This window comes from Leucoraja erinacea, chromosome 33, assembly GCF_028641065.1.
Source record: "Leucoraja erinacea ecotype New England chromosome 33, Leri_hhj_1, whole genome shotgun sequence".
Classification (NCBI taxonomy): Eukaryota; Metazoa; Chordata; class Chondrichthyes; order Rajiformes; family Rajidae; genus Leucoraja; species Leucoraja erinaceus.
In genome coordinates, this window is record NC_073409.1 from 23,062,090 (window position 1) to 23,078,852 (window position 16,763).

The window sequence follows — 16,763 nt, forward strand, 5'->3', positions numbered from 1 at the left end:
AGGCTGTGCCCTCTGGTCCGGAGACTGGTCCAATCTCATACAGCCTTCATATCGTAAGTTGCAATGGATTTCCTCATTCGTTTCATCCTGTCTAGAACTCCATCGAGTATTGTGGTTGCCTTAATGCTGTCAAACGCTCATCGTTATATTAACCCCAGATAATTTACGTAGGGATTCAGTCTTTCACTAATAAGCCCCGCCACCTCCTTCTGGACGACCCGCCTCAACACAGACACCGAGCTGTACTGCGAACAGCGACATATCGGACTCGCGCTGATATTTGGTCACCGTGCGCGACCCACATTAAACTGCTCACAATATGTCCTTAGCCATATTGGCGGTATTTCAGATCCAGATTTTTTTACCTTTATAAAGGCCTCAGCATTACTACTGATTTTTATGTGGCGGGTGCTTCAAAATGAATTGCTAGAAAATTCAACAGCCTATCAGAGTTATTGTCAATAATCACGGAACAAATACTAAGATATTTAACTGTTGAAATAAAAGCTTGTGAGATGCGGCGGCTGGCAAGCACCCCCCCCTGCCCCAAAGTGATGGGCACAGACTTAGCGTGCGAAGCACGGTGTGGCTTATTCCTTTTATGCTACATGGTTTAAACCACACCCGTTTCTGTCACTGAGTCACACCACTTCGCTACATTTACCACTTTGCCTGAATCCATTCGAGTTTACCTTTTAACTCCCCTCAGTTTCAGGCCGTAAGCCACAGATTTACTCTCCAAATTAAATTAAAAATTTCAAGAAACGTGATGTTTTAAATTTTTAATTTGATCTATCCAAACACAACACAGAGTGTGACAGGTGCCTAACCATGCGGGTGGGCCCAAGCGGGTGTAGCCCCATGAGAGAGGCCTCTCCTCACTTACTCAAGGACTCAGATGTTCAATCCTAGCCTTGGGCAGATGTCTGTGTGGCCTTTGTCAAGATCCATCCACTATTGTGACGGGTCCACTGCAAAATCCCAAAAACATGAGGCAGGAGGTTAATGGACCAAATGTAAACTATCTTCACTTCTGGTGGGGCGCTGATGGGAAGAATAAAAATGGATCAGGGTGTAATTATTGTAAAAAAACAGTAGCTTGTTGGTCAACATCCACTCAGTGGGCCGATCGACGGTCTGCTTTTCTGACCCCTGCAGTTGCTCTGTCTCCATGGGCATTCGCAAACAACCATCTAAAGCCCTTCACATTTTGTGGAAAAAATGTGTGTTTACTTTAAACCTTTTTTGTGATCTAAATTGGTTGAGAAAAAATATTTTTTGAAACCCGCAGATGCAGGAAATCTGAAATAAAACAGAAATACTTGGCATGTCAGGCCCAGATCTGTGGAAAGAGAAAGAGAATCATGGGAAACCCTCGTCAATCGTGTAGTAGGTCAAGAAACTGCAGATGCCTGGTTTTACACTGAAGATAGACACAAGATGCTGGAGTAACTCAGTGGGGAGAGGCAGCATTTCTGGAAAAAAGGAATGAAATGTTCTGATTCCTATTAAATCTTTTCCCATTCACCTTAACACCGATATATGTCCTCTGGTCATCGATTTGTAACCTCCGTTCTATTTCATCTCATGATTTTTATACACTCTATAAGATCACCCCTCAGCCCCCTCCTAACCGTAGCTTCTTGGGTTCATTTCTTCCAAAGCTGAAAAGCAAGTTATTAACATCCAGCCTTTCCACCCATTTCCAAATGTTTGACATGAAGTATTCGCTCCTAGCTCCTCTCTGTCCTTCCCATCCAGGGTTCAAATATGTCCCTTGCACTGAGTTTGGATCAAAACTAAAGAAAAGCATTGACAAAACTTTTTGTACCTTTTTCAAAGCCTCAGTTTGCACCAAGTGAAATAATTCGTACAAGTTCTTCTTAAAACATGCAACAGGAAAGGAAAATTTGCATAGGACATTGGGGATATTTCCATCTTCTCTTCATTCCTTGCAAGAAATCCAACAAGTTATTTAGATAAATGAATAAGGACCCTCAATCTAATGATTAATGAATTCCCAAAGATGGATCTCTGATAATGAACTCTCCAGTCCATTGAAACACGAGTTTTCCTCATGGCCATCATGACAGTGCTTTGGATTAGTACTGCATATCCTTTGACCACAACCAAATAGAGCAGATTATTGTTCTACTTTAATAACATAACAAAAAATATTAAGAACCGGGTTCAGCGTCCCCCCTCCCCTTACCCAGACCAGCGATCCCCGCATTTATTACCACTATCCTACACACACTAGAGCCAATTATTACATTTACATTTACCAAGCCAATTAACCTACAAAACCTGTACATCTTTTTTGGAGTGTGGATCAGAGGAAAATCAAAGATCTTGTGTGGAGAGAAAACTCACATGGTCACGGTCACGGGGAAGAACGTACAAACTCCACACACAACAGCACCCGTGTGGTGGGGATCGGAACCTGGTTCTCCGCGCTGCTGTAAGGCAGGAACTCTCCCGCTGCTAGGCACCACTGTGCCACCTGTTTCAAGTCACATTGTACTTTCCCTGATCACAGGCTCTCTGTTGTGGAGAGCTGAGGGGATCTCGAAGTACAAGTGTATAGTTCTCACAAAATGGTACCACAGATAGAATGGGGGATAAAGAACGCTTTTGGCACATTGTGCTTCATCAGTTGGAGGGTAATGAGTATAGAAGGTGGGCTGTTATGTTACAGTTGCCACAATATGTTGGTCAGACTGGCATTTAGGAGTAGTGTGTCCACTTTGGCCACCTGTTATAGGAATGATGTATTACGCCTGGAAAGAGTGCGAGATTTACAAAAACGTTGCCAAGACCCGAGGGCCTGACCTGCAAGGAGCGGTTGGGCAGGCTAGAACTTGAAGCACAGCAGACTGTGTTGTAATAGAGGTCTGTATACGATCATGAGCGGGCAGATACAGGGCGAATGCACACAGCCATTTTCCCAGGGTAGCAAACATCAAAGAACAAAGGACACAGGTTTAAGAAGAGTGGGGAAAGATGACCTTGAGGGGCAACATTTTCTCTTGGAGGGTGGTGGGTTTATGGGAATGAACTGCCATGGAGGTTGTCGAGGCAGGCACTATAGCAGCATATAAAAGAAACATAGACAGGTATGTGGATAGGAAAGGTTTTGTGGGATTTTGGCTAAGCACAGACAAATGGGACTGTTAGATGTGGCACCTTGGTCCTCTTGGACAAGTTGAATGAGTGTCTCTGTGCCTTACAACCATAATTCTAATATAACTCTTAACCATAACATTCCTCATTCGAACTGTTTCTCTTTCCATTTGTCCACATACTATTTAATTTACGATTCTTCTCCCTAATGTGTCCTCCACCTTTTCTTGCTTTTGTTCTGCTCAAATTCTTTAACACATTCCCATTAAACAGCTGAAACTACTTTGATGAGCAGGTGCCCGTTCAACGTTAATGGTGGGTGGGATAAGAGGCCAGAGGGGTTCACTCACATTGTACCGGCCCCTGATCACAGCCGCAGTAAGGTGCTCTCCATGGTGTAACTGCGGAGAGAACGCCGATTCTCTCCACACCACCACCCGAGCCGTGATTCCCGTGATTTCTGCACCAAGAAACAGCAACGATTGATGGCGAACGTCGGGCAAATCTTCTCCAGAATTCTGGGAATGGCCTGCAGAAAAAAAATTGTATGAAATATTATGAAAAATAGGGCAGCACGGTGGCACAGTGGTAGAGTTGCTGTCTTGCAGCGCTTGCAGCGCTGGAGACCTGGGTTCGATCCCAATTGCGGGTGCTGTCTGTACGGAGTTTGTACGTTTTCTGCCTGTGACTGTGTGAGTTTTCTCCAGGTGCTCCAGTTTCCTCCCATACTCTAAAGTTTTTTAAGTTAATTGGCTTCTGCAAATTGGCCCTAGTGTGTTGGATAGAACTAGTGAAGGGGTGAGCGCAGACTCGATGGGCCAAAGGGCCTGTTTTCATGCTGTATCTATAAACTAAATTAAAGTAATGTTCTGATTTAATTCAGCATTGAACAAGCAGACACGGGGTCAATTTACAGTTTGCATTCATCGTGAAGAATGAGTGAGATGGTTTAATAAGGATTTCTGCTCACTTGCTCTAATGACTTGACACAGAGGTATTTAATAAAAACCATTCTCAAAGCATGAATTTCCATCAGCTTTTTCATCTTTGGCAGTCAGGGTGTGAAAGGTTAGCTGTTGTCAATGGATGAACAAAAGAGGGAAATGAAGTCAACAGGACCATGGAGGCAAGTGGAGACAGCACAGCAACATGAGTGGACCATGTCGGACAATGGAACTATAGGGGCTCACTACTTGCAGTAAAACACCAGGGAAGCTCATGTTTGACAATGAGAGGGCTGCAGCACCAGCGAGGAGATAGTGCATCAAAACACAGTAAAGAGTAGGGAGGAGAATGTCCCAACAGTCAAGTAGTGAGAAGGTGTGGGTGTTCACCAGCCCAGTAACGAGACGGGGCTGCCCTGGGGCAGTCATGTGATGATGGAGGGCAGTGCCCACCAGTCACGAATGTGAGAGGGTAGTGCCCATTGGTCACGTGTGTGATAGGGCAGTGCCCATCAGTCATGCGTGCGGGAGAGGAACGTTCCCACAGTCATGCATGTGGGAGATGGCAGTGCCCATTGGTCACGTGTGTGATAGGGCAGTGCCCATCAGTCATGCGTGCGGGAGAGGAACATTCCCGCAGTCACGCGTGTGTGGGAGATGGCGGTTGCCCATCAGTCACGGTGGTGGGAGATGGCAGTGCCCGTCAGTCACGCGTGTGGGAGATGGCAGTGCCCCATCAGTCACGCGCGCAGGAGAAGGAAGATGAGAGAGATATGTGTTTGAGACTACACCCACACCCATTGCAGAATATATTGAATTTTTTATTTAATCACTGCTTGGAACAGGAATCAGCAAGCACTGGCCGCATCTCATGAATTGCCTTGATTTGTAGAGTCAGTGCAAGATATTTTGAAACTTTCACACCCGCACTGCAGAAAGATCAAGTTGACAGTAGGGCCTTGGTGCCAGGTCTCCAGCTGGCAAATAGTCAAGGGGTGGAGCTGCAGTGATGCAGGGGTGGTGTAGTCACAGAATGGTTTGTACTTTAATCCGCATCATAACAGTCAAGGTGAACAAAATGATCAGGTCCTAACCATGGCCAGGTATCACTGCCCTGTTTCATACCTGACTGACAAGCACAGCCCTCTCTCACCATGTGACTGTTGTGATGGTCCCTGGCCACACCCTCTTTACCCCTCTCCCATTGGGTAAAAAGTACAGAAGTGTTAAAACACACACCTCCAGATTCAGGGACAGCTTCTTCCTAATGTTATCAGGCAACGCAACCACCCAACCTCAATTAGAGTCATAGTCATAGTGGAAGCAGGCCCTACAGTAAAACTCGCCCACACCGGCCCCAGCTACACTACTAGTCACACTTGCCTGTGCTTGGTCCATATCCCTCCAAGCCTGTCCTAGCCATGTACTTGTCTAACTATTTCTTAAATGATGGGATAGTCTCAGCCTCAACTACCTCCTCTGGCAGCTTGTTCCATACACCCACCACTCTTTGTGTGAAAAAGTTACCGCTCCGATTCCTATTAAATCTTTTCCCCTTCACCTTGAACCTCTGTCCGCTGGTCCTCGAATTCCCTGCTCTGGGCAAAAGACTCTGTGCATCTACCCGATCCATTCCTCTCATGATTTTGTACGCCTCTATAAGATCTCCCTTCATCCTCCTGCGTTCCATGGACCCAGCCTACTCAACCTCTCCCTATAGCTCACACCCTCTAGTCCTGGAAACATCCTCGTAAATCTTTTCTGAACCCTTTCAAGCTTGACAATAACTTTCCTATAACACGGTGCCCAGAACTGAACACAATGCTCTAACTGTGTTCTCATCAACGTCTTATACATCTGTAACATGACCTCCCAACTTCTACCCAATACTCTGCTGCAGGCCAATGTGCCAAAAGCCTTTTTGACCACCATCTACTGTACCTGCGACTCGACCTCCAAGGAACCATGCACCAGTACTCCTAGATCCCTCAGCTCCACAACACTAATCAGAGGCCTACCATTTATTGTGTCCTGCCCTTGTTCGACGTCCCAAAATGCAACACCTCACACTTCTCTGTATTAAATTCCATCAACCGTTCCTCCGCCCACCTGGCCAATCGATCCAGATCCTGCTGCAATCTTTCACAACCATCTTCACAATTTGCAAAACCACTAACTTTTGTATCATCAGCAATTTGCCAATGTTACCCTGTGTGTTCTCACCCTAATCATTGATGTAGATGACAAACAGCACTGAACCCTGAGGCACACCACTAGTCACAAGCCTCCAGTCAGAGAAGCAACATTCCACCATAACCCTCTGCTTCCTTCCATGGAGCCAATTTGCTATTCATTCGGCTATCTCTCCTTGGATCCCATGTGATATAACCTTCCAGAGCAGCCTACCATGCAGAACCTTGTCGAACTCCTTCCGCCACCTCTCCTGTATTTAAAGACGATTCGTAAATTTCAACCAGGGCTCCCGCAATGTCCTCGGATATATCTGATCCGGCCCTGGAGATTTGTCTACGTTCAAACACAACAGTACCTTCAATACTTCCTCGACGGTCACCTTGACTGCTCTCAAGCCACTTCCAGTGACTGCTCCAATTTCCTCCGTCTTAATGTCTTTCTCCTCGGTAAATACAGAGGATAAATACTTATTGAGGACCTTGCCCGTCTCCTGTCGCTCCACACAGAGGTGACCGCTTCGATTCCTGAGAGGTCCCACTCTCTCTCTAGTTACCCTTTTCCCGCTTATGTATTTATAAAATCTTTTGGGATTGTCCTTAATGCTACTGGCCAGAGCAATCTCCTTTTTGCACCTGATTTCCTTTTGTAGTTTACTCCTTAGTTCCCGAAACTCCCCCAGGGATGCATTTGACCCCAGCTGCCCATACCTGTCCCATGCATCCTTCTTGTTTTTGACTAACCTCTCAATTTCTCTCGTCAGCCATGCTTCCTAACATCTGCCTGCTTTGCCCTTCACTGTAAGGGGGGCATACACATCCTGAGCTTTCTTCAATACACTTAAAAACATCCCACTTGGCCGATGTTCCTTTCCCCTCTAATAACCTGCTCCAGCCAACTTGAGCGAGACCTTCTCTCATACCCTCAAAGTTGGCCTTAACCCAGTTGAGCATTTGAACACGTGGACTCTCTCCGTCCCTATCCATATCTATTTTAAACCTAATCGTACTGTGGTCACTGTTCACAAAAGACTCCTTCACACACACTTCATTAACTTGCCCTTCCCAATTTCCCAATTGGGATCTAGCGTTGCCCTCTCACGTGTGGGGGACCTCCACATACTGCTTAAGATAACTCTCCTGAACATTTTTGTGGGTGGTCTTGTACTACTAGCTACTGTATCTCATTGGAGACCCTGAAACTTTCATTGGACTCTAATGGCTTTATCTTGCACCCAACATTATTCCCTTTGTCATGTAGCTGTACACTGTGAATGGCTCAATTGTAACCATGTATTGCCTTTCCGCTGACTGTTTAGCATGCAACAAAACACTGTATCTCGGTAAACATGGCAATATTTGTGTAAGTTTAAGAATGAATAGCAATGATTCTGTATCTTCACACACAGGAACATTTCTTGAGAAGGGTTAAGTATTGACCACAAAGAGGGAAAGTTGCAGCAGGCTCAATGTACGGGAATATATCAGGGTGGCACTCACTCGATAGCCAATGTCTTCCTTCAGAGTTGCTGTGTCAATACTGGACTCAGATTGCCACAGAGTCTCCTTCACACTGCATCCATACATGAATGAATTCTTCTTCCTTGAATGTCCATGGTAGTCACAGTAAACCTGGTGCACAACAAAATCAAAGCAAAAATCAGGAGGTTTTATGTAAATATCCACGCATGGGGTGTGTGGTGGGGTGGGGGTGGGGCCGGGAGTGGGGGTGGGGGAGGGGATGGGGGTGGTGGGGGTGGTGGTGGGGGTGGGGGCGAGCGTGGGGGTGGGGATGGGGGTGTGAGTGGTAGTGTGGGTGGCAGCAGCTAGGGTTGGTACCCTGTCAGGTGGCCCTATAGGCAGCATGGGCTGGGGAGGGGTGCTGCCCAGCCTGGCAATGGTCAGTACAAGGTCAGTAGGTCCATTCACTGTTACCAAAATCCATTATATGGAGGTCGATAAAAAACACGGGTTTACTGTATCGTTGGAATGGGACAGTGCAGCAAATCACGTTCAAAGTCAATTGAACCGAGATGGTCGTTGCAATTGCCTATAATTCCAAGCATAGATAACTTGGTATTTTCTATGCTGTGTGACGCAATGAGTTGAACTTTGTGTTTCACAGATATAGATGGAAACACGTTTGTTCCAGTGAATTCTGTGCTTCTCAACCTTTGGTTTCTCAGACTCTTCTCCGAGACAGGACACTCCCCAGCGGGGTTTTGCCAATGCTCTTTCATGTAACTCAGGAGTCCCTTTGTGTGATAAATAGTTGGCTGGAGGTCAGGAGTTGGCTCTGACCACTGTCTGTTCAGATCTTCTCCGCTCAAAGAACAGCGGCAGCTAAAAAACCATAAACCAATGAAAAAAGCATCAGTTTTGTAAAACCATTCAATCCCGTGAAATAGAGAAAGACTACAAAAAGATAATTGTCCAACAATATCAACATTGTTCAGAGGCAGCCTGTATTCTGCAATGGAGCATTGAACATACAACAGGAACAAAGGAACAGGCCCTTCAGAAGGGGGTGGAAATCGCTATCAAAACATGGGGGGGGGGGACACAATTTGGGGGCAAAAATTTCTTGGTGGCCATGCGCACACGCACACACACTCGAGGCTTTGGAGGCTACGGCCATGTGGACGGTAACATCGGGGGCTGACCTGGTTGGTGACCGACTCCGAACTCTAGCAACAGCAGCTTCGTCCGCCCTGAATCGTGGGGCTTGAATCAGACTGTTCGTGGGGCCTTTCATCGCTTGGCGCGGCTTAAAATCAGCAGGCAGGGTCTTCAACATCGGGAGCCTCGATCACCGATCACTCGATGTAGAAGTTTGATTTTAAGCCGCGCCGGGTGATGAAAGGCCCCAGGAACGGGCCGATTCAGCCCTTAGAAAGCATCTGATACCCACTTGAATCTTTCAAAAGCTACAATCTGATAAATAACACTAAAACAAGTAAAACTGAAGCAAATAAAGGCAAACAGAAGAACTAACCTTGGAGGGGGGGAGAGAGAGAGAGAGATGGGAAAAACATACTAAATAACGCAAGTGGCCGTGAATGAGGGACTTGCCTGCAAGCCAGCCAGGAAACCCGTTCGACCGGAGCCCTTAATGACCTGACCCGTTTAAATCCAACACCCGTTTAAATCTTTCAGATTCAGATTCAGATTCAACTTTAATAGTCATTGTCATTGTACAGTACAGAGACAACGAAATGCATTTAGCATCTCCCTTGAAGAGCGAATAGCAACCGATTTGAAAAAAAAAATGGTCCGGGGGGTGTACGGGGGGGGGGGGGGGGGGGGGGGGGGGGGTGGATTGGCAGTCACCGAGGTACGTTGTTGAGTTGGAATTGGTGGATTCCCATCCACCAATACATCCAATTAGTTCAAATGGTAACTGTACCCGCATCAGACAGCTTTTAGAAATTATCCGTGAATACCTTCAGTAGTTCAAAACACAATTGGTGACACATTGTGTTAATATGATGTTAATAGAGACATTTAACAAGCACTTAACAGTGACACCCCCCATTGTCTCGTGGGAAGTGGAGATTTTAATAGATTTTTTTTCACTGAACTTCAAAATCCAGATTACAAAAACATGGGGGGGGGGGGGGGGGGGGGGGGGGGTGTTTTCCCCCACCTCTCAAAATATGGGAGGGCCTTTTACAATTTTCAGTTGGACAGGACATCATGCTGACTGTATGCTGTGTTACCAAGAAGAATTCCAACCCAAGCATTCCAAGTATTCAGCTCCTGGTCATTTGCACTTTGAGCCAAATATGATAGTGGTGTTTGAGAAGGCTTCTAGATGGGCATAGGGATATGCAGGGAATTAAAGAATGTGAAACAATTGCAGGCAGATGAAAATAGCTTAGCTTGGCATCATATTCAGCATAAATATTGTGGGCCAAAAGGCCTGTTCCTATCCTGTACTCTGTGATGGTCTATACACTAGGTCTATCATGGTGTGAAACACTTATCTGTATCAGATAAAAGGCCAACAATATTATTAATTCCTCCATGCCCAGTAAATGCCTTCAGAGAATGTATGGATGAAAATAAAGGGCATGCTTTCCCCCTAATAGACCCATGAGATTTACCAGTTAGTAACTATCCTAGTCTACAGTATCAAATGTATGAGGTAATTGATAGAAGGCAGAGTGCTAAAGGTAGAGACAGGTGTCAGGAGTTATGGGGTGAAGGCAGGAGAATGGGGATAGGAAGTAGAGATAGATCAGCCATGATTGAATGGCAGAGTAGACTTGCTGGGCCGAATGGCCTTATTCTGCTACTATCACTTATGACCTTATGACACAGGCTGGTTCAGCTGTGTTGCTGAGTTTAATCCAGAGGGTGTTCAGCCAGTGAACGTATCAGGATTGTGCAAGAAGGAACTGCAGATGCTGGATTAAACCGAAGATAGACCCAAAAAGCTGGAGTAACTCAGTGGGACAGGCAACATCTCTGCAGAGAAGGAATGGGTGATGTTTCGGGTCAAGACCCTTCTATGAAGAATGGTTAAACAATGGAGGGATTGGGGAAAGCATATACTCCTCATGAACTGCAGAACGGAGGCACTGAGCCTGGTCCCACTCACTAATGGGGTTGTGTATGCACCAGTCCTGATCTGGGCTCAATGTGGCCAGTACTACCTGGTTTATTCCATTGAAGATGCAGCCACAGTTGAACGCCAGCCTCTGTCCCAATGTTAAATGCGAGAGGTTTGCAGTCTGTTAATATTTTTCATCGTGTCTGTGTTCTCCCCAATGGAAGCCACATTCACATACGTGTCCACATCCCCAATGGAAGCTACATTCACATGTGTGTCGCCTGGCTCCCTCTCAATGATGGCCCTAGTTTGGGATCACAGCAGTAACTGTATGCAGAGAACTTCTAGCTTCTGCACTTACCACCAGCTGAATGTTCAGAATATTTCTTAATTTGTGTAAAATCTATATTCATAACTCTTTTGAATCCAGTTGTCAGAAAAAGATTTGTATATTTGTGCAGATTGCTTTCTGTTTACAAAGATATGAAGCAAGTAGCAAAGTTCCCCAGACAAAATGGTTAATATAATGCTCCCTTTGAGAAATCTGACTTTCTAATTAAATTATTTCTACTCTTCAAACCAATTTAAATTGATAATTAGAAGGTTTTAAAAATTTAATAAAAGGGTTTTAATGGAGTTCTTCCCATGTGGAGCAGTGCCATAGGTGAAACCGAGAGTGAATGCATTTTCAAAGCACCCACAATATGTAGTGACAGTGCCCTGAACCCTAGTGTCACCCCAAGAGACAAACCCACTCACAGGCTTAGTGCAGAGATAGCAGGGACTTCACAATGAACTTGGGCAATTATGCAAATTCCAATTAAGCCTTTCTTTCCTCACACATGCAATTTACGATGTGTGCAGTGACATTTCCCAATATAACATGAATAAAGACCTCCTTTATAATATCCTTTCATAATATTCATTGCATACCATGATTAATACAGAGGTAGCTGTTGTATAAACTCTTACAACAGCAAAAATAAAACAGAAATACATTGATGTGTCTAGAATTGGAGTAATATATCCAGTGGATACATTAGTATTTCACACTTTTAGTCTGAAGAAGAGACTTGCCCAAAATGTCTTTCAGTCTGAAGAAGGGTCTCAACCCAAAACATCGCCCATTCTTTCTCTCCAGACATGCTCCTGAAGTCGATCACTACGTCTCATCATTATTTGATATCCGGCCCACAATGGTGGTGTCGTCTGTAAATGATGAGATGGAGTACAGGAAGGAGATTGAGAACCTCATGACCTGGCATCGAGACAACAACCTTTCTCTCAATGTCAACAAGACAAAAGAGATCGTGATCGACTTCAGGAAGCGAAGCGCTACACAAAACCCAGTTTGCATTGATGGTGCCAAAGTAGGGATGGTTGAAAACCTCAAATTCCTGGAAGTAAATTTCACCAACAACTTGTCCTGGGCCACCCATGCTGAAACAATGGCCAAGAAGGCACATCAATGCCTCTATTTCCTTAGAAGGCGTTGGTAGTTTGGAATGCCCCCAACAACTCTCACCAATGTCTACAGATGCCAGGATGCATCACAGCTTGGTTTGAGCTCCATCCAAGACCACAATTGTGAATGCAGCCCAGACTATGACATAAACCAACCTCCCTTCCATTGACTTCAATCACGCTGTCTCTGCAAGGCCACTGGAATACTCAAGGACAAGTCGTACCTCGGTCACTCCTTCTCCGATCAGGCAAGAGGTATGGAAGTGTGAAAACGTACACCTTCAGATTATGGGGCAGTGCCTTCCCAGCTGCTATCAGGCAACTGAACCATCCTATCAACAACAAGAGAGCAGTCATGACCTACTATCTACCTTATTGGAGATCCTCAGGCTATCTTTGAGCAGACTTTACCAGACTTTATGTTGCCCAAAACATTATTCATGTTATTCTCTTTATCATGCATCTGTACATAGAGATCATTTGATGATGAGTTTAGTTTATTGTCACATGAACTGAGGTACAGTGAAAAGCTTTTGTAGCATGATGGCATTTGTACACTGTATATCATGTATGTATATACATTGTAAATGGCTCGATTGTAATCATGTATTGTCTTTCCGCTGACTGGTTAGTACGCAACAAAAGCTTTTCACTGTACCTCGGTACACGTGACAATAAACTAAACTCAAACTCAAACTCAAACATTCCCAACCCAGTCATAAGCCTTTTCCTCTTCTGAAGGTCTTCTGGTCTGATTAGCCAGTTCCAATGCTGATCTTATATCACTCACTGGCATTTCAAAATTGTCCATCCATGGTCACTGGGTCTATGATTTTTAACCGCAATATGCTATTCTTCAACCAACCTCAACCTCTTTCTCTGTCATCCCCTATAAGCCTGTAGATCAGTAAAAAGCTCATTGAATATTGGCCTCAACTTATCAACGCTGAGGGGGAGAAAGTTACACTCCGTAATATTGCTGGGGGAGATTATCTAGATTATTGTGATCTATGTGGGGGTCACAGTTTAAGGATAAGGGGGAAATCTTTTAGGACCGAGATGAGGAAAACATTTTTCACACAGAGAGTGGTGAATCTCTGGAATTCTCTGCCACAGAAGGTCGTTGAGGCCAGTTCATTGGCTATATTTAAGAGGGAGTTAGATGTGGCCCTTGTGGCTAAAGGGATCAGGGGGTATGGAGAGAAGGCAGGTACAGGATACTGAGTTGGATGATCAGCCATGATCATATTGAATGGCGGTGCAGGCTCGAAGGGCCGAATGACCTACTCCTGCCCCTATTTTCTATGTTTCTATGTGGGAAAGAATATGAAGATAACCTGAGTGTGAATATTAGTGTAGGAAGGAATTGCAGATGCTTGTTTATACCAAACATAGACACAAAATGCTGGAGTAACTCAGCAGGACAGGCAGCATCTCTGGAAAGAAGGAATGGGTGATGTTACGGGATGAGACCCTTCTTCAGAGTTGTACAGTTTGATAGCCATAGGGATAAAGGATCTCCTGTGGTGTTCTGTGCTGCATCTTGGTGGAAGCAGTCTGTTGCTGGTACTCCTCATATTGACCAGTTGGACATGGAGGGGGCGAGCTGGGTTGTCCAAGATGCTTCACAGTTTGAGGAGCATCCACCCATCAAAAACCATCTCTAGTGAATCCAACTCCACCCACAGGACAGAGTCAGCCTTCTTGATCAGCTTGTTAATTCTATTGGTGTCCACGGTGTTCGCCCTGCTGGCCCAGCACCACACAGTGAAGAAGATGGAACTGGCCACCACCAATTGGTAGAACATCTGCAGCATCTTATTGCAGACGTTGAAAGAGTGGAACCTCCTCATGAAGTAGAGACTGCTCTGTCCCTTCTTGTACATGGCCTCAGCGTTCCTGGACCAGTCCAGTTTACTGTCCAGGTACACTCCAAGGTATTTGTACTCCCTGGTAAACTGCACACCCACACCCTTGATGGAGACAGGGGACAGGGGGGGGGGGGGGGGGGGTCCTCTCCTCCTAAATTCCACCACTAACTCCTTAGTCTTATCAGCATTGAGCTGCAGGTGATTCAGCCCACACCACTCAACAAAGTCATTGATTACACCTCTGTATTCAGCGTCCCTCCCCTCACTGATGAAGCCCACCATTGCAGCGTCATCCAAAAAAATCTGCAGGTGGCAGGAATCCAATTTTATTTCTTGTTGCTGAAAATATAGCTGTAAGTTCTGAAAGTTTATCTTCAAAGACAGAGCCTCAGAAATCTCTTGATTGAAAGACACTGCATGAAAACAGAGTCCATGCTGATCACCTGTTGACATCAGTTCTGTTATCCCACTTTCACATCCATTCACTACAAACTTTGGGCAATTTACAAAGGGTTAATTAACCTACAAGCTCACATGTCTTTGGGATGTAGGAGGAAACTGGAGCACCTGGAGGAAAACCATGCAGTCACAGGGAGATTGTGCAAATTTCACAAAGACGGCACCCAAGATCAGGTTTGAACCTGTGTCTCTGGCACTGTGAGGCAGCAACTCTACCATCTGTCCAGCTCTCTGCTTCCAGTAATTACTCAAACATTCCCAAACTTGTTTTTGTATAACACAACACAGGATTCGTTTTGCAGAACACAAAGTGCTGGAGTAACTGGCAGATAAGGCCGTCTCTGTGGAGGGAATGGATAGGCAATTTTTATCCCACTCTCCCCTCTACGTTGCCTGTCCATGGATGCTGCCTGACCCGCTGAGTTACTCCAGCACATGTTTAGCTCAAGTGTCTTGTGACAACATTCATATTGTCCCGTGCTTGTGTAAGAATATGCATCGGTGGCGATTTCTGGAATTGATAATTAGTTCTGGCTCCGATTCAAGGTCATTGAAGTTTCCTTATTTTTCTGTCTTTTTGAATAGCCAGTTACTGAAGTGTAGAGTTTCTGAGCCAACTAAAGCCATGTTACTGCAATGCTTAATTAATGAACTGGCTCTTTGTTGAACATCAGAATCTTTCATCCAAATGGGATTAAATTGGATTCCAACTCAAAACTGTCCAGAATATAAAAGTCCAGATTTCCATTTGGGGGATGGAATATTGGGTCCTCAGCAAATAAGTAATTAACTGTTCTGACTGAAAGTTTGTACATTGCTCAAACTTATGTACCAAAAAAATCACAACTTTGGAACATTTAGCAAGTTCTTGCTGTTTCAAACGAAGAACACAAATGGTGTTTACAATAAAATTGTCACTATTAATGTGCCCAATGGTTACACACAGTTACACACTTACACACAGACACATGCACACACACAAACATGCACACACATGCACACATATTGACCCTCACTGGGGGACTTGTTCCTCACACACACTGTATCAACCCCACACATACACACGCACACACACCCAAACTCACACTCAGTCACATGCACACGCACATACACACACTCACACACAAGCACACACACACGCTCACTGACACACACACATACTCTCACACACGCACACATATGCACACACACACTCACAGTCACACACATATACACACACTCACGAGCCCTGCGTCTCTCTGGGTGATGTTCACAGAAGACGATCTGCAATCATTCATTACAATCTCTCCACTTTTTTTAAACCTCAATGTACAGTCTTTCCGCTGGCTGAAAAGAATGCAACAAAAATCTTTTCACTGTTCATTGGTACTACACGTGACAAAAATCTAAACTATTAATCCAGGTTGTCCTCCAGATTATGCCAAATTTAGACCATGTGCTTCCAATATTGAGAACCCAGGAATTGGTGAATGTGGTCTGGCCTCACTCCTTCAAACATGTTTCCATGCCGAATTAATGCCGACCATAACCAAAGGGATTTACTTGCAACATGTGGAAACTGTGCAAAGGCCTGGATTAGCACAGACATAAGGGAACGCAGCGGGCAACAGCAGGAATGCAATAACCCTTTCACCAGAAGGCTTTGTGGGCCTTGATGCTTGCTGCCTTTTGCTGAATGAGACCAGGTGATGTAGTTGGCAGTAACGGGGGCCATGCGAAGGTGTCGACAAGGATCAAGACCTTAAACATTTGACCACAAACTCTATTTACACAAATATTATTAGACATGTGTAGAGACCTGTACCTTCCCCGGGGGATTTCTAACAGGGTGACTGGCTGCAGCTAGATCTTTCTGATAATGTAATACAGGAATAGTGGAATAAAAAGGAACTTTACACTTTAGGCTTTAGAGATACAGCGTGGAAACAGGCCCACCGGATCAGTGCCGGCCAATGATCACTCCATACGTTAGCACCATCCTACGCACCAGGGACAATATTCAACTTACAGAAGCCAATTAACCTACAAACTCACGTGTCTTTGGAATGTAGGGGGATATCGGAGCTCCTGGAGGAAACCCACGCAGGTCACAGGGAGAATATAAAACTCCACACAGACAGCATCCTTTATCAGGATCCAACCCGGGTCTCCAGCTCTG

The 16,763-nt window shown here is 45.1% G+C and overlaps 1 protein-coding gene across 1 annotated transcript in view; it reads right to left on the minus strand.

The window, feature by feature from the left end:
- Nucleotides 1-1,330: 1,330 nt before the first annotated feature.
- The window catches only part of LOC129712505 (cytosolic carboxypeptidase 4-like), a 225,474-nt gene continuing 210,041 nt past the window's right edge, over nucleotides 1,331-16,763 (minus strand). Inside the window, 8 exon segments of the mRNA XM_055660971.1 lie at nucleotides 1,331-1,342; nucleotides 2,833-2,894; nucleotides 3,474-3,504; nucleotides 3,506-3,529; nucleotides 3,531-3,571; nucleotides 3,574-3,652; nucleotides 7,757-7,888; nucleotides 8,458-8,599. Of these exon segments, the coding sequence (XP_055516946.1) occupies nucleotides 1,331-1,342; nucleotides 2,833-2,894; nucleotides 3,474-3,504; nucleotides 3,506-3,529; nucleotides 3,531-3,571; nucleotides 3,574-3,652; nucleotides 7,757-7,888; nucleotides 8,458-8,599 (523 nt within the window).